Raw genomic sequence first — 13,418 nt, forward strand, 5'->3', positions numbered from 1 at the left:
TGTGGCGGATTCATGTCAATGTATGGCAAAACCAATACAATATTGTAAAGTAATTAGCCTCCAAAAATAAACAAATAAAAAGACTAAAAAAAAACCTTACCACATGCTCTCCCCACCTGCCTAGAAACTTAGTTAACTCTTTCTTACTCACCCTTCAAATCTCCAATGTCACATCTTCTCTGAAGTCTGTTATTAATTCTTAGAATTCCTGCTTACATGCGTCCAACAGTCTACAGCTAAATTCCATAACAGCAACAATGTTTATACTGATAGCCCTTATATTATATGCTCTTAGCACAGAACATTTAAGTGAATAATTGAGAGCATATCCTCTAACCTTAAATTGAACAGAAAGACTGATATAAGGGAAGGATTTTTTAAAAACTGAACAATTTGTAAATCAAATCCATCAGCAAAGGGATGTCTGACGTATAATAATCATCAAGCTATCCTAACAATATGAGAGATGCATATATATTTTCATGAGCAACATGAAAAAAAACACTGTGGAAAAAGTGTAACTAATAGAAAAAACAGAGATTTCTATACAAATTTTACTTTAAAGAACCAAATTACTACTAAAATCTTGGAGCTAATTAAACAACATAAAAAATATGAAGTGATGGTAAATGCCTGAACAGAAAAATAAGTCAAAGCAGTGAACAGATCAGAAATAAGCATTGGAAGGATAGAAGAGAGACCACAGACAGTACAGCAGCATTTAAAACTGTTAGTAGGGAAATGAAAACAAATTATGATCAGGAGACCTAAGCTTGGATAGAAAGAAGATAATTAAACTAAAGCACATATTATAATTTTAAAAGCCAGCATTAAGAACAAGATCTATTTTGAAAAGAATAAAGGAAAGGGAATATTTATGTATAACATGAAAATAAAAGAAAGTATATAACAAATGGTAGAGGAAAACAGAATGGCAGAAGATCTAGGAGGAAAGGAATGATCAGCATGTTGTTCTAAGTTAAGATATAGGGTATACTGGTTTCAGTGGGCATTGTAAATACTTCAATGATTGGCTAATTTACAATCTAGAGCTAAGGACAACTAGCAGTTCAGTTCAGTTGCTCAGTCGTGTCCGACTCTGTGCAGCCCCATGGACTGCAGCAGGCCAGGCCTCCCTGTCCATCACCAACTCCCAGAGCTTACTCAAACTCATGTCCATTGAGTCGGTGATACCATCCAACCATCTCATCCTCTGTTGTCCCCTTCTCCATCTGCCCTCAATCTTTCTCAGCATCAGGGTCTTTTCAAATTAGTCACTTCTTTACATCAGGTGGCCAAAGTATTGGAGTTTCAGCTTCAGTTTCAGTCCTTCCAATGAATATTCAGGACTGATTTCCTTTAGGATGGACTGGTTGGATCTCCTTGCAGTCCAAGGGACTCTCAAGAGCCTTCTCCAACATCACAGTTCAAAAGCATCAATTCTTCAGTGCTCAGCTTTCTTCACAGTCCAACTCTCACATCCATACATGACTACTGGAGAAACCATAGCTTTGACTAGATGGACCTTTGTTGGCAAAGTAATGTCTCTGTTTTTTAATATGCTGTCTAGGTTGCTCATAACTTTTCTTTCAAGGAGCAAGCGTCTTTTAATTTCATGGCTGCAGTCACCATCCGTAGTGATTTTGGAACCCCCAAAAATGAGGTCTCACACTGTTTCCATTGTTTTTCCATTTATTTGTCATGAAGTGATGGGACCAGAAGCCATGATCTTAGTTTTCTGAATGCTGAGTTTTAAGTCAACTTTTTCACTCTCCTCTTTCACTTTTATCAAGAGGCTCTTTAGTTGTTCTTCACTTTCTTCCATAAGGGTGGTGTCATCTGCATATCTGAGGTGATTGATATTTCTCCCAGCAATCTTGATTCCAGCTTGTGCTTCATCCAGCCCAGCATTTCTCATGACGTACTTTGCATATAAGTTAAATAAGCAGGGCGACAATACACAGCCTTGACATACTCCTTTCCTGATTTGGAACCAGTCTGTTGTTCCATGTCCATTTCTAACTGTTGCTTCCTGATCTGCATACAGATTTCTCAAGTGGCAGGTCAGGTGGTCTGGTATTCCATCTCTTTCAGAATTTTCCAGTTTCTTGTGATCCACACAGTCAAAGGCTTTGACATAGTCAATAAAATAGAAGTAGATGTTTTTCTGGAACTCTCTTGCTTTTTCAGTGATCCAACGGATGTTTGCAATTTGATCTCTGGTTCCTCCGCCTTTTCTAAATTCAGCTTGTGCGCACCAGGACCCAAAGATCCCACAGAGACTGAGACAGAACTGTGTCTGAGAGTATCCTGTGGAGGTACAGGTCAGCAGGGGACTGCCGCAGGGGCAGGGGCTCTGGGTGCAGCAGACTTGGGTATGGCATAAGCCCTCTTGGAGGAGGTCGCCATTAACCCCAACACAGAACTGCCAGAACTTATACAGGACCGGGGAAAAGACACTTGGAGAGCACAAACAGAACCTTGTGCATACCAGGACCCAGAAGAAAGGAGCAGTGACCCCACAAGAGACTGACCCAGACTTGCCCATGAGTGTCCAAGAGTCTCTGGCAGATGCATGGGTCAGCAGTGGTCTGCTGCAGGGTTGGGGGCACCAGATCAGTAGTGCCTGCATGAAACCTTTTGAAGGAGGTCCCACTGTCTTCATTACCTCCACCATAGTAAGTAACAAGGAGGGAACACAGCCCCACCCATCAAGAGAAAACTGGATTTTCTGAGCATGGCCCCACCCATCAGAACAAGACCCAGTTTCCCCCTCAGTCAGACTCTCCCATCAGGAAGCTTCCATAAGCCTCTTATCCTTCTCCATCAGAGGGCAGACAGACTGAAAACCAAAATCAGAGAAAGGATAACTAGCAAGATATTCTTAAATAAAAGTATTAATTTAATTAAATCTTCAAAAAAATGCCACGAAGTCAAGTAGTGCATTGCAATGTAAATACAATCACTGGTGCTACGGAGACAATAAACAAGATGCCTGCTTCTTAATATGCACAGCTTGTATTTGGTAGTAGCATGAATAACATGGTGCTGTTGTTTTTAAAAATCCTCAGCTTATTTTCATGGCCAGTACTCCCTACCACTAACTAAAACAAAATAGTAACAAAACAAATTGAACTCAGAAACTAATTATGATATATGATCCAAAAAAATAACAATCTGACATCAAAATGAAAACCAAGTAATGAGGTTCTCACATGTGGGTCTAACATAATCCAAACAGCCAAGCAAAGAAAAAGACCCAAAGTCGAGTTCAGACCAGCAGTATGGTCCCCTAATCAGCAGCTTTGGCATTACCCAGAAACTTACTCAACATGCAAATTCTTGTGTCTCATTCCAAATCTACTGAATTGGAAACTCCACAGTTAGGGTCCACATATATGATTGACACAAGCTAATGCATGAGATTTAGAAAACTCTAGACTCTTTCCCAGATCAGGAAAGGAGTACATCAAGGCTGTTTATTGTCACCCTGCTTATTTAACTTACATGCAGAGTACATCATGCGAAATGCCGGGCTGGATGAAGCACAAGCTGGAATCAAGACTGCCAGGAGAAATATCAATCCTCAGATTATGAAACCTCAGAATCCTCAGAAATATCAAACCTCAGATATGCAGATGACACCACCCTTATGGCAGAAAGTGAAGAACAACTAGACAGCCTCTTGATGAAAGTGAAAGAGGAGAGTGAAAAAGTTGGCTTAAAGCTCAACATTCAGAAAACTAAGATCATGGCATCTGGTCCCATCACTTCATGACAAATAAATGGAGAAACAATGAAAACAGTGACAGACTATTTTGAGGGGCTCCAAAATCACTGCAGATGGTGACTGCAGCCATGAAATTAAAAGATGCTTGCTCCTTGAAAGAAAAGTTATGACCAACTTAGACAGCATATTAAAAAGCAGAGATATTAGCTTGCCAACAAAGGTCCATCTAGTCAAAACTATGGTTTTTCCAGTAGTCATGTATGGATGTGAGAGTTGGACTATAAAGAAGCTGAGCACTGAAGAACTGATGCTTTTGAACTGTGGTGTTGGAGAAGATTCTTGAGAGTCCCTTGGACTGCAAGAAGATCCACCCAGTCCATCCTAAAGGAAATTAGTCCTGAATATTCATTGGAAGGACTGAAACTGAAGCTGAAACTCCAATACTTTGGCCACCTGATGCGAAGAGCTGACTCATTTGAAAAGACCCTGATTCTGGGAAAGACTGAAGGTGGGAGCAGGGGACGACAGAGCATCAGATGGTTGGATGGCATCACCGACGGGATAGACATGAGTTTGAGTAGGCTCTGGGAGTTGGTGATGGGCAAGGAAGCCTGGAGTGCTAAAGTCCATGGGGTCGCAAAGAGCTGGATGCAACTGAACTGAACTGAGATTTTTGAAGGCCCAGAGTTAGGAAAGCAATTAGCCTTCACAATTAAGCTTCCATCTCTTCCTCTTCCTTAAAGAGCCCCCACCTTGCTTACAAGAGTATGTGTTGAGTCTAGGTCACTGGCAAATGAAAGGCAGGCATTCATAAAACTTAAATGCACTTTACACAAAGCAAATATTTTTCACTTAATGGAAGTTGCTACTAATTCAAAAGCTTTACCTTCAACATGATAAATACAAACCTATTTTTGTTTAGAAACTAACTGTGCTGTGTTGAGTTGGTATTTGTTTCCTCTTTTCCTACTCCTTTGACTCTCCAAAAAGCATGTAAAGTTAGATGAAGTCAACGTCAGCTATTCTGCTCAAAGGTTTAGTAAGAATGATTTAAGTTTATGGTGACAATAAGGCTTGAGGATTATTTCTGGGTTCTAAGAATTTCTATTTGCCATCATCATAATAATCAGGAAATGTCTGTGCATGAACTATAACTCCAGTGGAACATAGCAAAGTAACTTAAAATTTATACCCCTGCTGTTTCAGCACCATCAACAGAGACTGAATTACAGGCTGTAGTCAGTATATGCTTCATAAGAGAAGCTCTTTACATTCAAAGGCTTCATTCACTGTGCCTAAGCTCTTACCTAGGACCTCGGGTGGCTCTGACTGAAGGCCTTCCGGTTGCTGACCCTGAAGTACGTTAAGCAGGGCTTGGAGACTCCTGAGACACAGGGATGGATGAGAAAATCGTGTCTCCTTGATCAATTCAAAAACTTCACAAAGTCCAACCTCAATGATCTATTTAAGATAAAAAAAATTATACTTTATAACATGTGAGCTAATAACACTTTTCAGGCAGTATAATCAGTACAGTTTACTTCTAACAGCAAATGATTAATGGTACAATATTTTAAAGGCAAGACAAAATCATCACATAAAAAAGAATAAAACCCATTGTGTTTAATTTCAAGATTTAGAAAATTATCTGGTTACACATAAGGTTAAAAAATAGTGGCTCTATTTAATAAGTAGTTTTAGTATAATGAAGCCATAATAAAAGATCATGAAAATGGTTTAACAGTAAACCAGTTACTAGATTGCAATCACCCAGGAAAAAATTAACTAATAATATAGAAAGTTCATTTGGCTGTACTCAAGTAAAAATTGGCATTCTATTTTATTTTAATTTTACTTATGGCCAGAAAAAAAAAAAAGTCAATATAGCACTATACTGTGAAAAGATTAAAAAAGGAACCAAAGTTTCTTAGGATTTCCTATAACAGTAAAATCAGCCAATTCTTATTTGTAGATGGTGTCCCTTATTCTTGTAGGATTTACCACAAAAAGAATCAAAAACTACCTATCTAAAATATCATGGCTATTTTTACTTTTAATTATCTTATCATTACTCATGAGGACCAAGAAAAATGTAACTCATCCTCCAATTAAAAGTAAATACATTTTTAAAATATATAAATAAAAATTAAAAATATATTTATAACTCAGTATCTACCAAAAGATGGATAAATTTGCAACAAAAGACAGAGAGCAAATATGATAAACTGGTAAAAAGAGATACCTTCAGAAAGCTGAGAGAACAAAAGACAATGAATTCAATTTCTCAATCAATGCCTATATTTTGAGAAGGAGATGTGTAAGATCTTCTCAGGAAGTGTAAATTTGGAGAAATAAGTAACAGAAAAAGTTAAAACTAGATAAATTAGTAGAAGTGCATCAAAGAATTAATTCCACTGAATGAAATATAAAAGAGACTCTCTCTGATGAGATTTATACATTAATTCATATATGACATAAATAATTTTAAGTACTTATTTCATGCATCTCATTACAGGAGATATGAGATATATTAGACCCTATTCTCTAAAAGTTTATAATCTAACAGGCTAAATGCATTTTATATATATTTTTATCCAGTCCAACCTCTATTAGAGCATTTATTATGCTATAATATAACTGACTATTTTTGTTTCCATTTTCCAAACTAAAAATGTGTCTCCTTGTGGACACAGAGTATATCTTAACTAACTTCTCCCATGACTAGCCCAGTGCCTACACATGAGAAGCAGACAACAAATACTTATCTCAGCTATTCACTCTCTCAGTTGTGCACTAAAAACCACTGCAACTCATAAATGTGTTGCCCAGGCAAGGGTCAAGTCAGTTGCAGACAAGTCAGCTGCAGTTATCTAAAATCCTGGAATGCTTAATCATAGTTAAGATTATGGAACTGCTTGTACAGAGTTTCAATTGATTAAATGGAAATGAAAACATTCCATTTCATATAGTTTACCTTCTGGAAATAGACAAGAAAATAAAAACAAACTGTCCAAGATTTCTGTTTATGTCCTTACAGGAAGCAAATCTGAAGTCAAAGACTGCCTAAGTATACAAAAGTGAAAGTGAAAGTCGCTCAGTCTGTCCAGCTCTTTGCAACCCCATGGACTATATACAGTTCATGGAATTCTGAAGGCAAGAATACTGGAGTAGGTAGCTGTTCCCTTCGCCAGGGGATCTTCCCAACACAGGGATTGAACCCAAGTAGGCAAATGCTTTACCAGCTGAGCCACCAGGGAAGCCCAAGAATACTGGAGAGGGAAGTGATCCCTTCTCCAGCGGATTCTTCCAACCCAGGAATTGAACCAGGGTCTCCTGAATTGCAGGCGGATTCTTTACCAGCTGAGCTACCAGGGAAGCCCAAGTACACAAAGTAGGGCTCTATTCTCAGGCCGGTAGGAGACCAATCAAGATTGCCTGGAGAAATATCAATAACCTCAGATATGCAGATGACACCACACTTATGGCAGAAAGGGAAGAACTAAAAAGACTCTTGATGAAAGTGAAAAAGGAGAGTGAAAAAGTTGGCTTAAACTCAACATTCAGAAAACTAAGATCATGGCATCTGGTCCCATCACTTCATGGCAGATAAGATGGGCAAACAGTGGAATCAGTGGCTGACTTTACTTTTCTGGGCTCCAAAATCACTGCAGATAGTGACTGCAGCCATGAAATTAAAAGACACTTGCTCCTTGGAAGGAAAGTTATGATCAACCTAGATAACATATTAAAAAGCAGAGACATTACTTTGCCAACAAAGGTCCGTCTAGTCAAGGCTATGGTTTTTCCAGTAGTCATGTATGGATGTGAGAGTTGAACTATAAAGAAAGCTGAGCGCTGAAGAATTGATGCTTTTGAATTGTGGTGTTGGAGAAGATTCTTGAGAGTCCCTTGGACTGCAAGGAGATCCAACCAGTCCATCCTAAAGGAGATCAGTCCTGGGTGTTTATCGGAAGGACTGATGTTGAAGCTGAAACCAATACTTTGGCCACCTGATGCGAAGAGCTGACTCACTGGAAAAGACCCTGATGCTGGGAAAGATTGAGGGCAGGAGGAAAAGGGGATGACAGAGGATGAGATGGTTGGATGGCATCACCGACTCAATGGACATTGGTTTGGGTGGTCTCTGGGAGTTGGTGATGGACAGGGAGGCCTGGCGTGCTGCAGTCCATGGGGTCGCAGAGAGTCGGACACGACTGAGCAGCTGAACTGAACTACCAATCACAAATTTTCACATGTCAAAGAACTCTTCACAGATGACATTCTTGGCTAGGGTTTCTTTGTATAAGTAGATTCCTGTAGTAATAGAGAAAGTATTGAACCTTGCCAAAAATAGTAAGGCTCCTTACTGAACAGCTTCCCAAGTTGTCTCTCTGATAAGGTTATGCTGTAATAACAAATGCATGACAACAAGTAACTCAGGGGGCTGCCTAGGAACAGCGCACTAGATGGGTTTAGTGAAAAATACTCCTCAAACGTTAGTCAAAATGATCAGGACAAGGAATTATCCATCTGTCCAGATGAACCACTGTAAAATCTCACTTATCACCTATATCTTAGTTCAGTGTATAATTTTCATTTTTAACAAGGAAAAAAACTAATTCATTTCCAGAACTGTGATATACATTCAATACACAACAAAATAAAAAATCAAACTCAAGTTTCCCAATCATATTTAACTTTGAATGATTGAACAGAGGAACAAAATATGTTGTAAATTAAGACTTTTTGCTGAGGTTTGGCTGAGAGTATTTTACTACACATAAGAACTCTGAAACTGCACTTTATACTCTGAAGTCTGTCTTACAGTCACTAAGAATACACTCTATGTCCTCCTCCCTCAGTAACAGGAGGAAGAGTACAAAAAGAAAAAAATATAGTACTGCAAATACAATATGATTTCATTTGTGCAGAAACAAATATATTTTAATGTGTATATGTAAAAATGTTTATAATGGGTATATTTTGGTTATAAGCATTTTAGAAATAACTTCCAGCTTTTAAAATCTTCTTTTCCTCTTTTATAAAAATGTTCCCCATTTTTTCAAATTATCTACACTGAATACACACTGCTTTTATAAATAGAAAAAGAGATTATTAATAAGCTTGACTGCTCAATAGAATAGTTCATTGTAATAAGATAACACAGTAAGCTTTCAGTACTTTCCATGACAAACCATAACTAACCACCAAACACACGGTCTTCCAACTCCTCTTCAGAAAACAGTCTTTTGTAAATTTACAGAATGTTATCATCACTGTTGCTTTAAAACAATTAAATCCTGAAAGCTCTCTATTATACTTGAAGGAACACAAAACCCAAATAATTAACTAGTATAGCCAGTCCAATGTCACTGTTGCGAAAAGTGAGGCAAAAAAACATATTGGGCCAAAAAAAAGTCTTTTGAAGTTTTATTTTGCTCTCCTCAAATCATGTATTTCCAAAGGTGGCATTATCATTTTCACTATCAGTAACATGAAGGTGTAGACATATCACATTTAGATTTAATAATAATAAACTCTTTGCCATCAGAAATTCTATCTTCTATTAAAAAGTCCTAGAGTCAATTCTAAGACCTACAGAAAATATTTGAAAAAGCTCAAAAGGAAATCAAAATCAATTTAACTAACTTTTAAAAGTCAAGGAGAACCAGTCAGAATGGCTGCGATCCAAAAGTCTACAAGTAATAAATGCTGGAGAGGGTGTGGAGAAAAGGGAACCCTCTTACACTGTTGGTGGGAATGCAGACTAGTACAGCCATTATGGAGAACAGTGTGGAGATTCCTTAAAAAACTGGAAATAGAACTGCCTTATGATCCAGCAATCCCACTACTGGGCATACACACTGAGGAAACCAGAAGGGAAAGAGACACGTGTACCCCAATGTGCATCGCAGCACTGTTTAGAATAGCCAGGACATGGAAGCAACCTAGATGTCCATCAGCAGATGAATGGATAAGAAAGCGGTGGTACATATACACAATGGAGTATTACTCAGCCATTAAAAAGAATACATTTGAATCAGTTCTAATGAGGTGGATGAAACTGGAGCCTATTATACAGAGTGAAGTAAGCCAGAAGGAAAAACACCAATACAGTATACTAACACATATATATGGAATTTAGAAAGATGGTAACAATAACCCTGCGTACGAGACAGCAACAGAGACACTGATGTATAGAACAGTCTTATGGACTCTGTGGGAGAGGGAGAGGGTGGGAAGACTTGGGAGAATGGCATTGAAACATGTAAAATATCATGTATGAAATGAGATGCCAGTCCAGGTTCGATGCACGATACTGGATGCTTGGGGCTAGTGCACTGGGACGACCCAGAGGGATGGTACGGGAGAGGGAGGAGGGAGGAGGGTTCAGGATGGCGAACACATGTATACCTGTGGCAGATTCATTTTGATATTTGGCAAAACTAATACAATTATGTAAAGTTTAAAAATAAAATAAAATTTAAAAAAAAAGGTGAAGAAAAAATAAATAAAAAAATAAAAGTCAAGGAGGGAAAACAGAATTGTATCAAAATGATATCTCGGACAACAAATAAAAAATTGCCTCCATTACGTAAGAGAAAAAAGGAGCAAGAGAGAAGTAAAACCCCAGCAAGAAAAAGGAAAATGACAACCACACATTTGAGAGAAGCAAGAGAGGAACAACAAAGGAAAGGAAAGAAGTGACACGAAAGAGTGTCTGGAGAAGAGGCACAGAAATGGTCAAAAGGAATAGAAAAGTCAACATTTCACACCTGCCCTCATGCTCCCATCATCTCAAACCCTAAAGGCCTCATCTCTTCTGTGTCCTGCAAACTGCTGCCAAAGACCTGAAAAGTTTCGCTCCCAGTCCTGCCCCAGCCCACAACACTCTGACTAACTCTGCAACAAAAGCATTCCACTGCTCCTTCCTCTCTGATCTGACTGTCTCATTTCCATGGATATACAGTACTTCTTAGTAACTGAAGAGTTCCCCAAAAACTAACTGAAATTTACTTGGACCTACACATTTTCCTATTTGTACCTTAAACTCATTAACAGCTAGCATTTATTAAGCATGCATGTATTTACTAACTCTTTGAATCCTTACTACTACCCTATAAGGAAGACATTATCCCCATTTCAGAGATGACAAAACTGAGCCACAGAGAGGTTAAATAACTTGCCTAGCATCACACAGCTAGCATTTGAAATGGCAAGTGTTTGAACTCAAGCAGTTTGACTCTACTGCCCATGTTCATCATTATACCTTGTTTCCTGACAGGCTAGAACTTGATGGAAAACTCAGTATGATGGAAAACTCAGTATTAATAACTTGAATTATCTGCTTTTCTTCTTTTCACTGGAAGCTCTCTTTTAGATTCTGCATCTTTTGACTCTGTTATTCATGCTAAAAAAAAACACTTAAGAATGCCTGATATTTTATTTCCTTAATACTGATTCTTCCTAAAGTTTTAAAATAACCTAAGAATCAGTAGTTCTTGACTGTGCAGTATCTTTTAAATTATATACAGTTTATTATCTGATGTTTACATACCTGTGTGAAAGGCTTCTCTGGGTCTTTATTCTCCTTCCCAATGTTGAACCTAAGCTGAGTGACTGTTACAGTACAGTGAGACTCACCCACACACAGAATGAATTCTTATACCGAAAATACAAGCCCATATCCTGACTTAAAAATGTAGCTTTGCTCAGCCTCCCCTAATTAAGCATAAGAAATCAGTATTATAGACCACGCTGTCTACTTGGAGAAACTTGCACGGAAAAGATGAGTCTGTTTTAAGTGGAAGAAAGAAGCCAGTAGAGATAGTACAGTTATGGACACTGGAGAGAAAAGGACTAAGGGGAAAAGGGTCCCAAGAGCAGATAAGGACACTTGAAGGTGACTGATTAAGAAGCTAAGGGACTTCACAAAATCTCTACTACCCTATGAAATAGGAAGCAAGTCAATTGCTGACAATAAGGGGAGAAGAACCTGGTGGTAATGATTAAGGACGGGGATGAACTTACAAAGAGCCTCCATGAAAAGTGAAAACAGATCAGGAACATGGCCTCTATCTGGCTGCTATGTCTGAGTAATATAAAAAAAAAGTATCTACATGGTATCTTATGTAGGCATATGAAGAAGTTTTTAAGGCACAGTCTTAAGGTATCCATTTAGTAAAAAGAAAATATATATGAATCATTTATGATAAAGGAAATCATTTTTAAATGTCTATATTTAGAAAACAGCAATATGTATAAATAATTTATGATAAAGGTACCATTTTAAAATATGTCTATATTTTCATCCATTCTTTGTTAGAAATATTCACTACACATACGATACAGAAAAAAAATATATATATATACATAAAATAACATTACAATCTTAAAACAAACTCAATGCTTAAATAGAACAAAATACCTTAAGAACAGTTTGTTCCACTACAATACATGTTGCTATGACACCAACTGGATTATATGCCTCTGGTAAATATGGGAGTGATATCAGAACAATGCAGTTTGATTTACATGTATTTTTCCCCTAGTCAAAGGGAACCAGGATAGCAAGAGTACACTCAACACCTTAGGCAGAAAAGGCAAAAGCTCTCAGCTCAGCTCTTCTAGCTCTGTGTCAAGAAAAATTAAAACATATACCTGTACCCAGAGGGAAGGCTGGGCCCATAGCCTTCCATGGCTCTTAGCTTGTGGCAATCTGCATTTCCTCCTGTGCCCACCTTAACAGCAGCCCACTGGCTCAGAGCTCCACTTCCAACCTCAATGGCTCAGTGCCTGCAAGCCACCATTGCCCCTCTCTTGCTTCTGCACATTTTTAATAGCCCCTGAACAAACTCCAAGCCACTGAGCTCCCTGCCTGGGCTTCCCAAGTACTCCCCACTGAGGTACCAATTACTGACTTTGTTAGCTCTCCAATTAAAAAGTTGCCTAAGGTTTTCCTGATCTAGCCTAAACCTATTTTTACCCATACGTCCTGTTATTTTCAGTGTGCAATTTCATTAAAAGCAAGGTGTTTTAGCAATGCAAACATATGTATTATAGCCCAAACTCCTGTAGGTTATTCATCTAAGTGGAACCTAAGTACCTTACCTTTGGAAGCTTGATAGGGGGCTCTTTGGATTCCTCCTCTTCATCACTATCTGATTCTCCGCTCTGCACAGAGTTCTTAGAAGCCGCTGCCAATGATGTTTCCTTTTTCTGCCATTCCAGAACGCAATGGCGTACATTGCAATAAATATTAAATGCAGAAGGATTGCTATGTAGTTTGATATCTGGTATGATTACCGTGTTCTCCAAGTTCTCCGACTGAAATACAGGACACAGTATTTCAATTTCATACTCCTTTCCATCATCATCACTACTCATTTTTTAAATGAAAAATTAAACATTAGGCTAGATGACATGCAAAAGTCACATAGGTGACAAAGATAATCTAAATCTACTGACTCAATTTATAGCACTTTTTACAATACTTCACTACTTTCTAAGTAACAAAACAATAACCAATCTGGCAAGGGCTAGAAAGGAGCCAGTAAAGAACTTATCAGGAATACCCTTTTACCCCACAAGAGGAAAAGAGCCCACAAAGCTTAAATGCCAAAGTTTCAGAGGATACTCCATTTTTTGCTTTTCTAAGGGGCACCATATATACTGCTGAGTCTCAATG

General features: G+C 38.2%; 1 protein-coding gene across 9 annotated transcripts in view; it reads right to left on the minus strand.

Annotated features, from left to right (window-relative positions):
- The window catches only part of MYCBP2 (MYC binding protein 2), a 270,299-nt gene that overhangs the window by 211,149 nt on the left and 45,732 nt on the right, over window positions 1–13,418 (minus strand). For all 9 annotated transcript variants that reach the window (XR_011466330.1, XM_070380616.1, XM_005891177.3 and 6 more), the window contains exons 3-4: window positions 12,842–13,057; window positions 5,038–5,191 (exon numbers count right to left, since the gene is read on the minus strand). Coding sequence is in view for 8 of the 9 variants with exons in the window: in XM_070380616.1 (XP_070236717.1) it covers window positions 5,038–5,191; window positions 12,842–13,057 (370 nt within the window). In the remaining variant the exon portion in view is untranslated. The remainder of the gene's footprint in view (window positions 1–5,037; window positions 5,192–12,841; window positions 13,058–13,418) is intronic.

This window comes from Bos mutus, chromosome 12, assembly GCF_027580195.1.
Source record: "Bos mutus isolate GX-2022 chromosome 12, NWIPB_WYAK_1.1, whole genome shotgun sequence".
In the NCBI taxonomy this organism is placed as follows: Eukaryota; Metazoa; Chordata; class Mammalia; order Artiodactyla; family Bovidae; genus Bos; species Bos mutus.